This window comes from Caretta caretta, chromosome 2 (genome assembly GCF_965140235.1).
Source record: "Caretta caretta isolate rCarCar2 chromosome 2, rCarCar1.hap1, whole genome shotgun sequence".
Lineage (NCBI taxonomy): Eukaryota > Metazoa > Chordata > Testudines > Cheloniidae > Caretta > Caretta caretta.
Genome location: NC_134207.1, coordinates 185,801,425 through 185,820,525, shown reverse-complemented (window position 1 = coordinate 185,820,525; position 19,101 = coordinate 185,801,425). Strand labels below are relative to the sequence as shown.

Here is a 19,101-nt window from a genome sequence, read left to right as displayed (position 1 = left end):
GATGATTCAGACTGGTTTGTCACTCAACCAGGTGCAGCTTAGACTTATCAGTAGAAGTTCCTCCAAGGCCTTTATCTGCCATGGTCCAGAACAATTTAGAGGGTCACCTAAGCAGGAGGGGCTTACTTAATCACTGAATTCATTTGTCCAAACTCATGGGTAAGTATTTTGGGATTGGGGGTTCCTATGAGACCTATTTGCCACGGATGTGACCAAGAAGTGTCCCATATTTCGTTCTTTATGAAGAGTCAGTCTGGGGTCTTCAGATGCATTTCTGATCTGGTGGGCGTTAGAAGCTGCTTTATGCTTCCCCCACACACACTGTTTAGTCCCAAAGTCTTCAGGAAGATAGGTCAAGACAAGATTCAAATGACACTGATAGCACCTGTGTGGGCGTATCCGTTTTCGTTCTCTGACCTAATTCACCTTATCTGACAACCTTGTCTGCTTCCAGTCCTCCTGGACATCATTTCACAGAACCGAGGCCTGGTGCTACACCAGGAGCTAAAATCTCCACAGCTCACAACAAGAAAATTATCTGGCTAATCTGAATCCTCAAGAGCTTTTGATCCAGCTATGGGACTGGCACGGGGGTAAAAGGAAACCCACCTCACTAGGGGCTAATCAGTCATACTCAGTTGGTGGAGTATTCTGTTCTGGATTATTTATTGTCCCTACAATATTTGGGTCTGTCAATTGGCACTATCTCTGTCACCTTCAGGTTCTTCTCACCTCCCCGCTCCCCAACCATTTCCAAATTTCTGAAGGGATTAATTCATTTGTTTCTCCCAATTTGAAGAGCCCTTTCCTACATGGGATTTCAGTGCAATGCTGATGTCCTTAATGGACCCTCATTTTGAACCTCTGTCATGTTCTTTGTATCATCTCTCCACAAAAACGTTTTATCCAATATTTTAAATGCAAAAGTCTCTTAAATACAACACACACAATTGCCTTTAATCCTCAAAGATACTGCTGTGTTTGAATGCCTTGGATTTTAAATTTCAGGAATTGTAGGCATCCTGTGGGACCAAAACTGTTTGTTCTTTTTTTGCAGAATGCACATCAGGAATTTTCAAAGATGAAACAATCAAACAGTGAATCTAATTTAAGAGAAGAAGTTCTGAAGAATTTAGCTGTAGCAAATGACAACTTTGTGGAACTTGTAGCTAATTTAAAAGAAGGCACAAAGGTATAGTAACCCTTACGGAGCCAGAAAGGGTACATTGCTGTGTCCATGCAGAACTGTACCTAAGCAATAAATGACAGCAAACTTTTCAGTTTTGTCAGATGCATTCCTTTCTTTGGCTTACTGTTTAGTCTTTTCTCTAAAATGTGTATCTGTATAACTTTGAATTGCTGCAGTTGTAAAACTTTTTTGTCATGTTTGTATAAAGACTAACACACACAGACTTGTGCCAGAATAACAAAAGGTGTGAATTACACCTTTTTTAGTTAGATTTAGTTAATTCAGTGCAAGACTGTGTAGATCAGCCCTAGTATTTGGGGCATTTTTTTCCCTCCATCTACAGTGATGTCAGGTCACTTTATATAACTTTTATTTGTATGCATTGCTCTTTGTGTGGTCTGGAGAGAGATCAGGAAGGCCATACTCAATTGTCTTTTATATTGACTTGAAAGTTGTCTCCTGGACAATTTGTCTTGCTTGCTTATCAGTAAGAGATTAACACTATAGTATTGACTACTAGTGTTATGTAATAGTCTGCTTTTAAATTTTATTAAACTAGTATCTCCTGTTTAAATATTCTGATCTCTGAGCGGAAACAAATTTGTCTTCCATTTATATAATATATTTGCAGTTGCCGAGACTAGTTGATTAATCTAGTGCAGCAGTTCTCAACACGTGGCCCAATTAACATACAGCTATGGCCCAGCTGTGTGCTAAAGGCTGCAGGGTCTGCGTGGCTGGTGTCTGCGCTGCCAGGATGCCCAGCTGGCATGGCGGGATCTTGGGCCCCTGGTGCAGCCCAGGCCCTGGCTGCCATGCCCCACCCAGCGCAGCAGGGTCCAGGGCTGCCATGCACTGCCCCACCCTGCAGTGGGGTCCTCTCCTGGCCCCACTCTTTGAAGGGGTCTCAGAGAGGGCACTGGGCATAGGGGCCTTCAGGCAGTGCCTGCAGTGGTATTCAAGTAGATTGAGAACCATTGATCTAGTGCTTTCCAAACAGAGAGCAAATGTATTTCTGTGTTGTCGTTTTACTAGAATCAGAAGATTGGGCTATGAAATGTCTCTTCATAACTGAGTCAATTTATAAAAACATGCATAATGTTAAACATTAACTTGTTTTTTAAATGGGGTGTGAATTATGCTTATGCAGCTCTTAAGACTGTATTCATTGCAGTGTGTTCACTTTTTCTTTGATAGTTTTACAATGAATTGACAGAAATCTTGCTGAAATTCCAAAACAAATGCAGTGACATCGTTTTTGCCCGTAAGACTGAAAGAGATGAACTTCTAAAGTAAGAATCTAGTATTTTGTTTAAGCATTAACGAAAATAGTCTATATTAGTCATAACAAGTACAACGGTTGTGCTTACTGTGGTACTTAACTGAGAGTAGGAAGAAAGGAAGGATGGCTCTCTGGATAAAGTACAGTTCTCACAAGAATAAGTTGTGCCTTTCTAATACATTAAAATTATTTGAAAGGATCATCAAAAGGATGGTAAAGGGAGGGCAGTTGAACAAATTATGAAACTTCCAGAAATCTCTTCACAAGATGCTGTTTATCATTTTATCCTAGCTATTGTCTGCATAATTTAGCCTTATTCATATTAGTATCTACCCCTTTTTTAAAATTTTCAGATAAATACCATTTAAAGCTGAAGATCATTGCCCCAGAATTCATTATTTGTTTCAGAAACGACAGTTGTCCTAATACTTTAGATGTCCTCTGACAGATATTTGGAGTTCACTTGTACTAAACAATTTTTCTCAATGTATCCTGTTGAAGGGAATTCTCAAGCGGTACTTTGTAAAATGAAAAAGTGTTTCCTATAATCTGTTTCATGCTCTACTTTTGTATAGATTGTTTTTACCACCCTCATCATAGTGTTTGTGCACATTCCAGTAGCGCATTAAGCGTTGACTACCTTTCTGTCATATCTTTGTGCGCTCATCCTCTCCCCATGGTGAGAAGCATGTGCAATGGAGTGTCTTGTTTACAGGTATTTTTTAATATGCATGTTGCTATGTATTTATGTTAGAGAAAGCAAGGTCAAAGAAATGCCCCTCACACTTGGGGTAAAAGGTGATGAGGGAATTCCTGGGGAGTTGATGCCATGATCTTGGACCAGCCCCTGAGAAAATTCTGTCGTGTTGCCTTTTAACTTTAAGTGACCTTTGTTCTATGATAACCCAATTGGACTTCTCTGTATTAGTCACTTGATACACTGCTATTCCATATACTCTTAAACTAACTTTGTTCACTTTCAGAACACTGCTTCTTCCACAACCCCTCTGTTGCCTCTAGTGGTTTTCCTTCCTTTCTCTGGATCTTTTTATTTTTGCTATGCTTCTGAAGGGAAGTATTCAAGCTGAAAGCGTCAGGTCATAAGGTGATCATCAGCTGGCATCAGGAAATCCTCCTGCCCCCTGTGTGCCCATTAATGTAAACCTAATGCTCCCCATCCAGTCTAATTCATTCTGGTGATCTTATGTAAGGCTAAGATTTTGTCATGGGTATTTTTAAGTCATGGACAGGATGCCAGCCATAAACAAATATGTACACAGTAATGCAGTTTTCACTACAAGAATACAGAAGCTTTTAAATTTCCTGTTAAACCATATATAACTTTGACTACTGACAAGATTGTTAGTGTAAAATGGTAGTTTACTAACAGTTAGAGCTTTCCACGTTTCTGAAACAGCTTGTTGTATTTCTCCAGGCTGTCATCTTTGAGTGTCCGTCATCTCTCAAGATATCTTTGAGACAAAAATGATCTCTAGCAGTCCGCACTGTTATCGGGCACCAACAAACTTCTCAGAGCTATTATGGCCAAACTTGGAAAATGATCTTAAGTTGCACCAAAATTTTACGTCAGGGCACTTCATTTCAGAAACTGCACTGCTGTAGCTATAAAACTCTGCTTTTGCCAACTCGTTTTCAAACATGGGAATAGACTCAAGTACGTTTAGTGATGCAATGTCAAGAAGTGTGGTCTGATGGGGGTCAAACACTCAGCAGGCTTTAAAAAAACTGGCAGCTGGTTGACAAAACCATTTAGTACCAGTCATGTAGGATTTCTTAGCTAACAGGTTGTCAGTCATGCCACTGAAGGACTTTGCCAACTGGCAAGATCAGCCAAGTCATTTGCCACTTTACGTGATCTGATTTCTGGTTTTTCATAAGCAGTGCAAGTTGCCATTATTCTTGGTGCAAACAGTTCTAATGCTACAATAGCATGACCTTCCCTTGGTGAATCCATGCTGGCTGTTCCTGATCACTTTCCTCTCATGCAAGTGCTTCAGGATTGATTCTTTGAGGACCTGCTCCATGATTTTTCCAGGGACTGAAGTGAGGCTGACTGGCCTGTAGTTCCCAGGATCCTCCTTCTTTCCTTTTTTAAAGATTGGCACTACATTAGCCTTTTTCCAGTCATCCGGGACTTCCCCCGTTCGCCACGAGTTTTCAAAGATAATGGCCAATGGCTCTGCAATCACAGCCGCCAATTCCTTCAGCACTCTCGGATGCAACTCGTCCGGCCCCATGGACTTGTGCACGTCCAGCTTTTCTAAATAGTCCCTAACCACCTCTATCTCCACAGAGGGCTGGCCATCTCTTCCCCATTTTGTGATGCCCAGCGTAGCAGTCTGGGAGCTGACCTTGTTAGTGAAAACAGAGGCAAAAAAAGCATTGAGTACATTAGCTTTTTCCACATCCTCTGTCACTAGGTTGCCTCCCTCATTCAGTAAGGGGCCCACACATTCCTTGGCTTTCTTCTTGTTGCCAACATACTTGAAGAAACCCTTCTTGTTACTCTTGACATCTCTGGCTGAAATTGACTGAACCATGTTTTGTGCACAGGGCAGGAATAAAATGCCCTTTTTATGGCAATGACAATTTCATTTACTTTTTCCAAATGTTTTTATCTAGGTTTTGCCCACTAAGTTGAGAAGATGTGCTGTGCATGTTACGTGCATTGCATTTAGAAAAAGTGCTTTGACTGTTCCCAGGTTTTCTTCATATATGCAGCATTGTCAGTGACAAAAAGCAGTGACTTTTTCAAAAAGAACTCCATATTTCTGAACTGTTTCCACCACTGTGTGACTCAGTTTTAAAGTTAAATCTTCAAACACACCCTATTAGTAAATACTTCAATTTCAGACTACCTTCCCCTTGTCGGCTTGAAGTGTCTGCAAAAGACAAACCGGGATATTCGCTATGTAGCACCCTTCTACATCAGTAGTTTCACCTGCTATGAGACCAATTCCAAAACTTTGATTCAGCAGTTTTCAGGTCATTTACATGTCTTTCAAAAAGCCTTGGCAAGTATGTTTTTTGGAGATGATCCAAGGTAGGTATAGTCTTCATAGAGCTTTCCAGATAGCTTTTCTTAGCAGAGTTGTCTAAGACACGTAGCAGAATGTTAGCAGTGCAGAAACCCTCTGTAAACAACTGTCCTACGATGCATCTGTTCTTTGGTCTTTACAGTAAACAGGTCACTCGTTATTTTTCATAGTTGAGCTTTCTTGCCCAGACCCGATTCAAGGCTTTGTACCTTATGTTTATGCAAAGCACTTTCTGTATGTTTGTCACAGCTTGCTTTTCGCATGTAATCTACAAGAATGTTGCATGCGGTACAAAACATCAATCCGCCACTTTCATGAAATGTTCCATTTGGGTATTTTACTCCTTCTCTGCTTAGCAGTTTTGTTCATTTTGCTCCTCAGTGTACTTTAGCGTTGCCATTTTTTCTCTCACTCAACTAAAGCTCACGCATGTTGTCATAAATATAAAGGGAAGGGTAACCACCTTTCTGTATATATTTCTGCTATAAAATCCCTCCTGGCCAGAGGCAAAGTCCTTTTACCTGTAAAGGGTTAAGAAGCTCAGGGTTAAGAAGCTCAGGTAACCTGGCTGGCACCTGACCCAAAATGACCAATGAGGGGACAAGATACTTTTAAATCTGGAGCAGGGGGGAAAGGCTTTTGTCTGTTTGTGTGGTACCTTTCCTGGGAACAGATCAAGGATGCAAGCCCTCCAACTTCTGTAAAGTTAGTAAGTAATCTAGCTAGAAAATGCATTAGGTTTTTTTTGTTTTGGCTTGTGAAATTCGCTGTGCTGGAGGAAATGTGTATTCCTGGTTTTGTCTTTTTGTAACTTAGTTTTGCCTAGAGGGTTTCTCTATTTTGAATCTGACTGCCTGTAAGATTATCTTCCATTCTGATCTTACAGAGTTCTTATCTTTTTTTTTTTTGTTCTTCTAATAAAGTTTTTTGTTTTTTAAGAATCTGATTGGGTTTTTTGGGTCTTAAAAATCCAAGACTGGTCTGTGCTCATCTTGTTTATTCTCCAGCCTCCCCAGGAAAGGCGGTATAACGGCTTGTGGGGATACTTTGGGGAAATAGGAACTCCAAGTGGTCCTTTCCCTGATTGTTTTGTTTTTTTGTTTAAATCATTTGGTGGTGGCAGCGTTTTATCTAATCCAAGGGCAAAGACTTTGTGCCTTGGGGAATTTTTAACCTAAGTTGGTAAAAATAAGTTTAGGGGGTCTTTCATGCGGGTCCCCACATCTGTACCCTAGAGTTCAGAGTGGGGAAGGAACCTTGACACGTGCTCCTCATGATTTACTGCTCAGTTAAAAAAAACCTTATTGGATAAGCAACAACCAGGTCAGGCATTAGACTGTCTGGGATCCAGGGCAGAAACTAAGGAGTGCCCCCCCCCCCGGGTTTGTATTAATGGAATTTTGAGGAAGTTTTAGAGGTCTCATAAAAATCACAGAATCCTTGACTGACTCTTTGCCTTAATCTCTCTCCTTCCGGTGAATAAGCTAGCATTGTCAAGTGCTTGAGACCCAAGTACCAGGGTGGACTGCCGTTTGATCTTGTGACAGTTATGTTATGTAGCTTAATCAAGCACACCATGAACAGTTGGCAACAGCACAGCTTTTCAGCCTTCATATGTAGGGTGACAGTATCATGCTGCAACAGTGCTATGTACATGGATAAGGCTAGTGCAGTAATATGCTTTTTGAGGGTCATAATCACTTGGCCTTTTTCTTGCTTAAGAAAGCTTATCAAAGCCACATATGTTCTATCTTTTTCTAACCAAATCATCTTATTCACCAAAGCATTGGTGAAGGCTGCTTGATACTGAAACTACTTGGGGAATGTATTACTTTAATCAATGCACATGCCCTGTTAACACTTAATCCCCAAATCCTATCCTATCCTTTTTTTTAAGAAGTGCTTTATGTGGAAATTGTGCTTGTAAAGTAAATCTTAACATTTAATAGTGGAGTTTGCTTGCCTGCCCACACCATCAAGCCAACAAAGAGAAACCTAAAGTCTCTCTCTCCACTGTGGTATATTTGAGGTGAGGATTACCAAATTCCCTCTTAAGTCTGACAGTCTCACTTTCTCAGTGTATACGGTTAAAGCTATAAAATTAGTGCAAACAAAATATTACCATTCTGTCAGTAGTTGGTTAGTGTCACTAGCATTGTTGCTTGTACTAAGAATTGATCGCCATCAGAAAGTTGTAGTAGGACAGGGTAAGATGATCAGACTTTTCAGGATGTTTGTAGTACATCTCTACTAAAAACTCTTCTGCATTATGCAAAATCTAAATTCCTAGGTGTCAGTAAAACACCTACCACCACCACCCACCCCGCAAAATCCCCATGTAGTTTCTTGTTTGGCATTGGAACCTTTGGAGCCATAATTTGACAGTTTTCATTTTCATGTTAATCAGGGTATAGGAGGAACATTAAAATGGATTTTACTTTTAGCACTGTTGTAAGAACTTTGTAGTTTGAAAGGCTAGTTTTTAGTCTTTAAATTGTTTTTAAGATGGCTAAAATATCCTAAATTCTTTTAAGCATAAAGTTAAGCTGCAGATATGCAGGGCTTAACTTTAGAGAAGAAATGCTAGTTAGTTGTTGGATTTCTCCCCTAGAAATCCCTTCACCTAAGATGTTGCATTCTGTTTGTGACACTTTTGGGATGTGGTATTTAATAAATAGTAGTTCCACTGTCTGCAGCAAATTGAGTTTGGCTGTTCATATAACCTTTTTTTATAAAAACCCACCAAGACAGTATTGATCTCTTGTTCACAAGAGATCTCTCATTCCATTAACTCCAATGACAATTTTCTTTCTCACTTAACCAGCAAGACCAATAGTTGGCCAGTTTTATCTCTCTTCTGAGTTGACATTCATATTTGTTATAGTATGAAACTCTAGTTTATTATTAGCGAGATTGGAGAGAGTGATACATTTTTCTTTTTCAGTTTTCTGTTTCAAAATGCCACGTACAAATTTCCAGCTGTGACACTTTTGGATTTTACCTAATTTAACATACTTTTATGTGAAGTAGACTTCCCTTAAATGGTTCCTAAAGTCTCTCAGTAGAATTGGCCATATCTCAAATATTTAGCATTATCCCAACATCTTTGAAAATGCTACATTTCTTAGAATACCTGACTTCAATCCCCAAATTTCTGGCTGGAATTCCCAGGAACTCTGATATCCTAAGAAAAGGGTAGTTGTTTGGTGTTTCTTTTAGTATGTTATAGTTTCTGAACTCTCTATGTATCTTTTTAAGATGCTTGCTTAGTAAAGTTTAACTCAAGAAATAGAGATTGCATGCTGAAGAACGTGAGAACAAGTGTTCTGAGAGCTGCGAGTTTCTGGCAGTTTGCATTATTCAAGTGTTTTCCCACTGCCCCAGTTTTCTTAGGGCTAGTTTACACAGGCAGTGCTTTAACGTGGCTTGTGTTGTCATGGCAGAGCGCTGTGGCAGGACTTTTTTTTTTTTTTAAAGAAACGTCCACGAGGTGTGTAGCTACCCAGCACTGTCTGGATCTAGCTGCCAGCTGGTGCACTGTCTACACTGGCGCATTACAGCGCTGAAACTTGCTGCGCTCAGAAGATTTTTTTCCACACCCCTGAGCGAGAAAGGTGCAGTGCTGTAAATTACCAGTGTAGACAATGAACCTTGGACTGTTCATTTTAGTGCAGAAGGTCATATCCACTGGAGTATCTAGCAGACTAACTTTTCCATCGTACCCTGAAACATGGTCGGTCTTGTCCTAAATTAAATAAAAATGTATGTCATCTGAAATTATTTGTCCTCTGTATGTGAAACAAACACTTTGCAGAGTAAAGAGCTTAAGATTTTTTTTATCAGTATGTCCTAGTCTCGAGGTACCTTTTGTAACCCAAGAGTACATCTACACTGGTAGAGAGATTCTCACTAAACTTAGCTTGAACTAGTATGTTTAAAAATAGGAGTTTTGGACTTGGTGGGCTAGCTACCCAGTTTGGACGGAGGATGGTGGGGAGTGGTGGTGTCTGAGTTTGAGCAGCTAGCCTTAGCCGCTGCTGCAATCCACACTGCTGTTTTTAATGAGCTAGCTTGAGCCAAGGTTGCGTGCGTCTGTCTGCCTGGGCTAGGAGATAGGCTGTAGGCATACTTTCAGAGACTCTCAAAGTTGCTGAAACGTTCCTGATTTTTCTAGGAGTATATTTTTCCTAAAGCTTGGCTCACTTAATAAACTATATTCTGGGTGGATTTGGAGCTTGAGTAAGGGCCCGAAGAGGAAATAGCTGTGCAAGTTGTTAAAAGGATTGGCTGGAGGAAGGACTGAACAAGGTGAGATCATTCTCCAGTCAAAAGTGGGTCCAATATTAAGTGTTACGCTTTAAAATAAGATTGACACTGCCAGATCCTGAGTTGTCTTGCCTCAGGTTGTTAGTGAACAGAAATATAAAATCAGCTAAAATCTAAACTATACTTTTACTCTTTTTAACAGAGACTTACAACAAAGCATTGCTAGAGAACCCAGTGCTCCCTCTGTTCCTTCACAGCCTGCATACCAAACTGCAGCAGCTGGAGGAAGTAAACCTGCTGCATCAACTACTCCAACTCCAGCACCCAGAACCATGGTGGTAAGTAAAGGCTTGTGTTATATACAAGTTGATTACAGATAGGCCATGGTTTGTAACAGTATTTGATTATCAGAACTTTCGCATATCAGTCTCTGTAATGTATTGGGGTACAGTAGAACCTTAAAGATAGAAACACCAGTCATGGACTGCCCGATCAACTGGACACAAAATGAAACCGGAAGTAATCACTCAGGCAGCACGCACACACACTACTGTACTGTGCCTGAATTGCATCTAAAGGTAGGCACATCTGGGCCTGATCCCACCCTCACATGCACGGGGCACCCACTTACAGCAAGATGCTGGGGCTGCTAACCCAAGGCAGCCAGAGCCAGCCAGCAGAGCAGAAGCAGCTCTGGGGTTTGCACTGGGTTCTCTCTCTCACCCCCCCCCCCCCCCCCCATTTTTACCCTTCCCCATGCTGAGAGGGGGACACACTGTTTTCCCTCCCTTCCCTCCCCCCCCCCCCCCCCCCCCCCCCCCACACACACACACACACACACACACCTCTGCAGGCCTGAATGGAGACAAGAGTGCATTCCAGGCCTGAGTAGGGAGCTTAGCTGCTGTTGAAACCTGGCCTGGAGTCTCAGCTGCTGGATCTGGAGCCTGAACTGCACTTTGTTCAGAGTTATGGACAACCTCCATTCCCGAGGTGTCTGTAACTCTGAGGTTCTACTGTATTATATTTTAATATCTATTGCCAAATCAAGGAGGGGCGGGGGGGCCGGGAAAGCATTCAGGAAATGTCAGTGGTTGCAAGTAATAAGGTTTATAGTTAACTTTGTTTCAGTTTCCATTTTATCATCTTTCATTTGTCTCATAACTTTCTAAAAAGTTTGAATTAAGCAATTATACAGCAACATAAATGTATAACATTGTGTAAAACCAAAAAAAAAAATTATAGAATTGAACCTGGTGCTTGCCTTGAAAAACTTGGTCTAATTGATTTTTTTTTTTTTTAAAGTCTAGTAAACCACAACCACCAGCACGCCCTCCACCACCAGTGATTTCTACAGCAAATACTCTCTCCCCTCCTGTACCAACAGCCACTGGAGCTACTGCTTCTCCAGTTGGTTCATCTGTAGCTAGCACTGGACCATCACAGGCACAGGGACCCCCTTACCCAACCTATCCAGGATACCCAGGGTAACTATCAGAATGCTTAAGTAGTTCATAGATAATCTAATTTACAACACCAAAAAATGCTTATTTTGTTAAATGTGAATTGAATTTAAATAAGCTGCTTTTAGTGAACACTGGGGTTTCCTTTTCTGTGTTAAGATCTGACATTTCTTCGATTTGTCGCGTCTACAGTTCAGATACATGTTAGTATAGGACAGCAATTCTTAAACTGGTCTGTGGTCTGTGGACTCCTTGCTTAACTGACTTGTCACAAAGTGCTTGCTCTCCTTGCTTCTAGTTCTTGCATCATATTAAAGACTGCTAAAACATATAATGATTGCTAGAGCAATGTCATGTAGTTGCAAATGTGAGGACTCATGATGGTCTACGATACTGCTTTAGACATGATTAATGCACTTTTTGAGGGGGGAGATGGGAAGAGTTTGAGGGGAAGGAGGAGAAGAGTTTGAAATGCTCTTGTAAAGGCTTATTTGAAGAAGCATAAATAGAATTTTACGGACCTCTCTTCCATGTGCAATATTGGCTTCTTGTTCTATAATTAGTATTGGGTATTCATTTTTATATCTTATGTCCCTTCTCTCTTTGACTAGTAGCTATACTGTGGGAACCTCCTGAAATACCCTTACTTGATTTGAGTGCAGGATGGATAAATGTAGCTTATAGCCTTCAATTCTGTCCTCCTGACATGAGAGCTATGTAGTGAGTTTTGTATTGCTACATGCTAAGGGAAGATTCGTGAAGAAAAAATCATCTTTTCATTTAGCTCTTGCAAGTAGTACATTTTGCATAAGAACTGAAGAATTGGTATTGCCACTCCCTTAATGACAGCACACTTATATAATTGGCAACACCCTACACTCTTAAAATCCCAGAGAGCCTCTTTTAAAAAACATAAATTTCTTTTAATTTTGCAATTGTATTTAGCTTTTTCAGATTCTATCTTGGCTTTCTGGTTGACACACAGTCTGCCTATAGAGTGCAGCATTAGCAGTTCTGGGTCAACTGTCAGGAAGAGTCTTTGTGATCCTGCTTCTTAAAGACGGCATGTGGCCTCTCTCAGGGTGGGGACTGAGTCTTGTTGGGGAGAACTGTGAAGACTCTAGCAAGAGCAGGAGGGAGCCTTTGATAGCTTGTTCTGGCACTCTGCAAAGCTGCCAGGAGAGCAAAGGGAAGGAGTCTTCATCATCCAAGAACCCCTTACTTTTCCTGTGGTCATCACCAGCAGTATATATATATGACCTCTTGTCTGCCTTTCCTCTGGTACCTGCTGCTATGTATGTCCTGTATATCCTCTAACTGCCCCAGACACAAATGTAAAAGGAAGAATGGAGAATTAAGTAGCAACTAGAGCAGACACTGGGGAGAAGAGGCTAGTAAGGGAATCCTATTCAAACATCTGGATGACCTCACGAGATGAGACTTTTTTCCCTGCACCCTAGGAGCATAGCCAGAATTGGGAGTCATTTGTCAGCTGCAGCTCCTGCTAATGCCTGCCTATCTCCCTGTGGACTTTTCCCACTCCTGTCTCTCTCCCACCTTGTTGTAGCCAGTAGATCGAATGGGATATCTCCCTTTCCGAGGCAGACACTCTTCCTATTAGTCACCTTTGTTGTTGCATTGAGTACTGCCCCTGATTGAACACAGTGCTATCCAGGCAGACCTTGTCTTAACCAGGTGAGTTGGCACAGTCTAAAAATACTTAATAAATACAATTATATTCAACATTGTTTCTAAGAAGGGGGGGGGGGGGGAAGGGTTAGAGCAGGGTCATGGTCTTCCTAGTTATGAAAAGCTGCTGTTTTTCTCCTTTAGCTGAATTTCACTTCAAGGTATTGTGCTGGTTTAATACCTGCTTCCTAGAGGTTTATGTGCAGTAGTAAATGCTGTAAAGGGGGAAACAAGTTGCAACTGTCTGCCGTGGGTTCCTTGCCTTTTTAGCTTTCTCTCTCATGCTGCATCTTATTGCTGCCTCAGTATTTAACTTGTAATTTTTGCAATTAATGGGTGCTGTTTTCCACAGGTATTGCCAGATGCCAATGCCAATGGGCTACAATCCTTACACCTATGGCCAGTATAATCTGCCATATGCACCACAAATGTATCAGAACCCTGGACAAGTACCATACCCAGGACCTCAGCAACCTGGATACCCTTACCCTCAACAGCCTTATTACCCACAGCAATAACATGTCTGCAAAGAAGTTCTGCTTGTTAAAAATGAGAGAAACTTGCAATAAGCATACTAAAACTTTAGCTCCAATTAATGTATCGTACTCTACTGAATGCAGTCTATAGCTCCTGTCTGTTAAATACTCAAAGCTGTATTCCAGTTTCTGACTGCACTAAACCTCTTGAGAGATTTGCTGCTGCTGCAGTCCAAACACTAGGCCCGATGTGATCAGAATTAAATTACAGCATAATTCAACTGTAACTGCACTTGAACTAAACCAAAATGTTTCTTTACAAAAATCTTCATTTCAATAGTAATGGGAATATTTGAACAGTGCGTGCATTGGGTGTGATATATTTTACAGAACTACATGGGGTTTCCTTCTATATTCTGTTGGTTTGTATCTCTTTTTGGTTTTGAGTTTAGTTACCAAGTTGCTATTTTGTCTAATCAAGGCCTTGTAAATTATATAAGTAAATAAAAAATAAATGAGGTAAGAATAGTTTAAAATTTGTTAAACATTTTGCTATTCTCATTACTATACAAAAGATGTTTTGTGTGACTGTTGTGAATTTGTCCTTTGACTTCTGCTGGTCTACGAAACTGAAGCAGCTGTTCCATAGTTAAGATTGCAACTGAGTTTCCATTTATTCCACCTGCTAATCGGCAAACCAAGGAACAACCAGCTCAGCATTGGTTAGACTAAGTTTAGTAGAATCTGTCTACCAAACATGAAGTGAAATTGGCAAGGGATTTGAGTTAGGACACACTCAAAATAGTTGTTTAAGATACTTTTTGAATTGAAGTTTTTGCCACTTCATGGCCTCCTCACTTCCCTCCTGCCCCCTCCACCCCTAAACCTCCAGAAAGTCAGGAGAGCTAGCTGCTCACTGCATTCACCTATTCAAGGTCAGGGGCATGGGCATAGGACCAAAAATGGGCTGATCAGAATCAACTTCTCAAAACAAGATAGTCAATGTTTCATGGCTCATCTACTCCAGGCTTAAAATAGGGATCTGATGACTACTGTACTCATCTTCCATATTTTATAAAAAGACTACCATTTACATTTTGAGGTCTCTCAGCAAAGAAAAAGGCTAAACAGTTCCCTATGGGAGCTTGTCATCAATGCAGTTTTTGTGGAAAAACTTTGTAAATTAAGACATCTTAAAAATAAGAGTGGTCACCACAGCTAGATTATTTTTATAACACTTGTTCTAGCATGAGAAAAGAGGAGACTTTTAAAAAGTGAGCTTGCTTGACAGTCCTCAAGTCCCTGCTGAGCTGCATTCTTCTTCAGTCCTTTGCTCCCTCTCGAGGTTCTCCAGCCATCTGCACCTGGAATGATCTTCCCAAGGGGCAAGTGTAAATCTGTAGTAATGTGCTGTTCTTGGCTCATGGTTTTGGGTTAGGGAATATTCCTGTAGAGCTTGGCCTACTTGCAATGTTCTCACCTACCCGTCTAAAGCCACATAACTGAGATCTGAGAGGCTTCTGTAGGCTTTGAAGCAAGGCGGGAACACACAAGGGAAGCAGCACTCTCCGTTTCCTTCCCCAGCAATGATATATGTAGGCTTACATTTCATTTTGTATGAGGAAGTTGATTGTGGTTCATGGTTTTTGTGAAACATCTATTAACCATGTCTTTGGGACAGCCTGCATTTCTAGAGGTATGTTTGATAAGGGATTGGATAATCTGTGTTGTTGTTTAGTCCACAGTATGACAGTATCCTGCAATAGTGCCATGGGTCAACTTATTTTAGATTTTCTGAACTGCCTCACACAATGTATCCCTTCTAACGCAAATCTTTCTATTGCCACTTTTTGTAACTTACCACTTTTTCAAATTAAATATCTGATATAAACACATGATTAAAATATTAAGGCATGTTTTAATTAAAACCTTATTGCCTTTGAGAGTACCAGTCACCATGCCATCTGAGTGCAAACATCTTAAATCTTTCCTAAACTTTTTTTTTCTGAGTAAATTATATGCTAGGGGTGACCAAACCGCGAGCCACATGTGGCTCTTCTACAGTTAGTGTGGCATGCTGCGCCCTCCTGCATTCCTCACCCCCATTCTCCACCTACCAGACAGGCAGGGGGAGGCATCTCATGGCTTCTGCCAGGGAGGACTGATGCCTGCTGAGAGTGGGAGGACACAATTTAAAAGTTTGTTCCCTTTCCTCCACCTTGCAACACAATGAGTCATGTCTCCCTCTTAACCTCAGCGGCCCCTCCCTGCAGCTCCCAAGCGTTCTCTCTGGGTAGAGAAGCAGTAGCAAACAGCTGGAAGCTGCAGTGAGGGGCTACTGCTTTAGCTCCATGGGGAGAGGCAGCAGCAAAAGCAGTGGCTCTTCCTCCAGCTCTCAACTGTTTGCAGTTTCCTTTCCCCATGGCTGCAGCTCCTAGCTTGCCAGCTCCAGCAGTGGCTGTGCAGGGAGGGGCCTTAGCGGCACCATGTGACCAAGCAGGACTAGCAAACCCTGGCAAAAATCTGCAGGGGGAGGGGCATGAGAGCCACATGTCCCGCCCCCATGTATCACCTCTGGCTTCTGCCCCATGGGGAGGGGGTTCTTGGAAATAGGCACTGACTCCGTGGGTGCTTGGGGGCTCAAAACAGTAGAGGATGGTCAGCATACACAAACCACTGGTAGGTGGCAAGAGCAGGTACATGACACACAGTGAAACTAGAAGGTGGAAAGGATCCACCAGCAAAAACAAAAATCAGTGCCTGTGGTCTTGGGCTTCAGCAGGAACAGGGCTGAAGCCCTGGCAGGCATGCCCCAGCTCTTGAACTTCTGAAGATTGCCATATGTGGCTCAGAGGGTTACTAAGTTTGGCCACCCCTGTTATATGCATGTATGCTTCCCCCCCCCCGTGCTCGCGCTCTCTCTCTCTCTCTCCCTCCAAGGTTCATATATTGCGTGCAAACGCTCCCACTATGCTGCATCAAGGAATCTGGGCAAAGCCAATCAGAAACCACTAAGATGTCTGAACACCAATGCAAAGAGCCTGGATAACAAAAAGGGTGAATTAAAATGAGTGGTGCAGGAAGCGAAACCAGATGTTACAGAGATAACAAAAACATGGTGGAATAGCAGTCATGACTAGAGTACAGGTATTGAAGGGTATGTGCTGTTCAGGAAAGAAATAAAGGTAAAGGTTGGGGAATAGTGTTGTATATTAATGACTAGGAAGAGTAAAAAAATTAGAAGTGACAGAATGGATAAAATGGAATCTGTTTTACTGAGCGGGATGAAAGGTAACGGCTCCACTAGAAAAATGCTTTGGGGTTGCCTACAGAACCCCAGGATCTGATTTAGAGAGAGACTAATGAAATAAAAACTATGGGGAATTGTGTGATTATGGGAGACTTTAATTTTTCATATATAGATTGGAGAACAAATGACTCGTACAAAAAGTGGAAGTGTGCTAATAAAATTTGCAGATGACAAAATTGGGAGGTATTGCCAATACAGAAGAGGACAGGAATATCATACAAGAAGATTTGAATTACCTTGAAAATTGGAGTAATAGAAATGGGATGAAATGTAATAGTTAAGGGCATGCATTTAGGGACTCACAACAAGAATTTTTGCTATAAACTGGGGACGTATCATTTGGAAGCAACAGAGGAGAAAGAGCTAGGTGTATTGGTTGATCATGAGATGCCTATGAGCTGCCAATGTGATGTGGCCATGAAAAAGGCTGATACAGTCGTAGGACGTATGAGGTGAAGTATTTCCATTAGAGAGAGGGCACAAGAACAAATGAATACAAACTGGCCATCAACAAGTTTAGGCTAGAAATTAGACATCTAACCATCAAAGGAGTGAAGTTCTGGAACAGCCTTCCAAGGGGTGTAGTGGGGGTAAAAAACCTAACTTGTTTCAAAACTGAACTTGATAAGTTTATGGAGGGAATGGTATGATGATACTGTCTACAATGGCACATGGTCTGTTCCATGACTGCTATTAGCAAATATCTCTCGCTGCTGGAAATGGGACGCTAGATGGGGAGGACTTTGAGTTACTTCACCTTTCCCAGGTATCTGGCTGGTGGGTCTGACCTACATGCTCAGGGTCTAACTGATCACCATATTTGGGGTTGGGAAGGAATTTTCCCCCAGGTCGGATTGGCTGGGACCCCTTTGGGTTTTTTGCCTTCCTCTGCAGCATGGGGAACAGGCAACTTGCTGGTTTGAACTAGAGTAAATGGTGGATTCTCTGTAACTTGAAGTCTTTACATCAGGATTTGAGGACTTTAGTAATTCAGTCAGAGGTTATGAGCCTATTGCAGGAGTGGGTGGGCGAGGAGGTTCTGTGGCCTGAAATGTGCAGACTAGATGATCATGATGGTCACTTCTGGCCTTAAAATCTATGAGTCTGTCTAGAAAATCTGAATTTCTGTGTCCTTTTTGCCTAGCTGTTACCAAGGGAAAGTGTAAAAGTTAAATGTGAATTGGGTTCAACTACAGGAAGCACCACTTGCAGATGCTCAGACGCTGATGGGCAACAGGAAAAGTAGAATATAAGTGAAAATCACACTTCCCACACACCTGAGTTTAAGTGGGCGCTTTGTGTTTTTTCTCCACAAACACAGTTGAATGGAGAGGAACATGATTCCTGAATTTAGTTTTTCTAATGAATATACAGTATAAGGCAAAAGGGAGGGCAATGTCTCATATCTGGTTGGCACAGGCTCTTTATAGACCAGAAAAAAGTAGAGTAGATAACTGCATTTTTAAACCAACAATTAGGGCCTAATCCTGGTTCCACTAGAAAATAATGGTTGATTTCACATTTGGGGACAATGTATACCTTCAGATCAGCGGCACTGCTATGGGTACCCGCATGGCCCCACAGTATGCCAACATTTTTATGGCTGACTTAGAACACCGCTTCCTCATCTCTCGTCCCCAATGCCCCTACTCTACTTGCGCTATATTGATGACATCTTCATCATCTGGACCCATGGAAAAGAAGCCCTTGAGGAATTCCACCATGATTTCAACAATTTCCATCCCACCATCAACCTCAGCCTGGACCAGTCCACACAAGAGATCCACTTCCTGGACACTATGGTGCTAATAAGCAATGGTCACATAAACACCACCCTATACCGGAAACCTACTGACCGTTATTCCTACCTACATGCCTCCAGCTTTCACCCTGACCACACCACACGATCCATCGTCTACAGCCAAGCTCTACAATACAACCGCATTTGCTCCAACCCCTCAGACAGAGACAAACACCTACAAGATCTCTATCAAGCATTCTTACAACTTCAATACCCACCTGCTGAAGTGAAGAAACAGATTGACAGAGCCAGAAGAGTACCCAGAAGTCACCTACTACAGGACAGGCCCAACAAAGAAAATAACAACGCCACTAGCTGTCACCTTCAGCCCCCAACTAAAACCTCTCCAACGCATCATCAAGGATCTACAACCTATGCTGAAGGATGACCCATCGCTCTCACAAATCTTGGGAGACAGGCCATTCCTTGCCTACAGACAGCCCCCCAACCAGAAGCAAATACTCACCAGCAACCACACAGCATACAACAGAACAACTAACCCAGGAACCTATCCTTGCAACAAAGCCCGTTGCCAATTGTGTCCACATATCTATTCAGGGGACACC

At 41.8% G+C, this 19,101-nt stretch overlaps 1 protein-coding gene across 2 annotated transcripts in view; it reads left to right on the top strand.

Annotated features, from left to right (window-relative positions):
- Positions 1-13,960, top strand: part of PDCD6IP (programmed cell death 6 interacting protein) — a 50,231-nt gene extending 36,271 nt beyond the window's left edge. For both annotated transcript variants that reach the window (XM_048838948.2, XM_048838949.2), the window contains exons 14-18: positions 1,058-1,192; positions 2,387-2,481; positions 9,999-10,134; positions 11,102-11,283; positions 13,301-13,960. In XM_048838948.2, coding sequence (XP_048694905.2) covers positions 1,058-1,192; positions 2,387-2,481; positions 9,999-10,134; positions 11,102-11,283; positions 13,301-13,466 — 714 coding nt within the window. In that variant the 3' untranslated portion in view covers positions 13,467-13,960. The remainder of the gene's footprint in view (positions 1-1,057; positions 1,193-2,386; positions 2,482-9,998; positions 10,135-11,101; positions 11,284-13,300) is intronic.
- Positions 13,961-19,101: the final 5,141 nt, after the last annotated feature.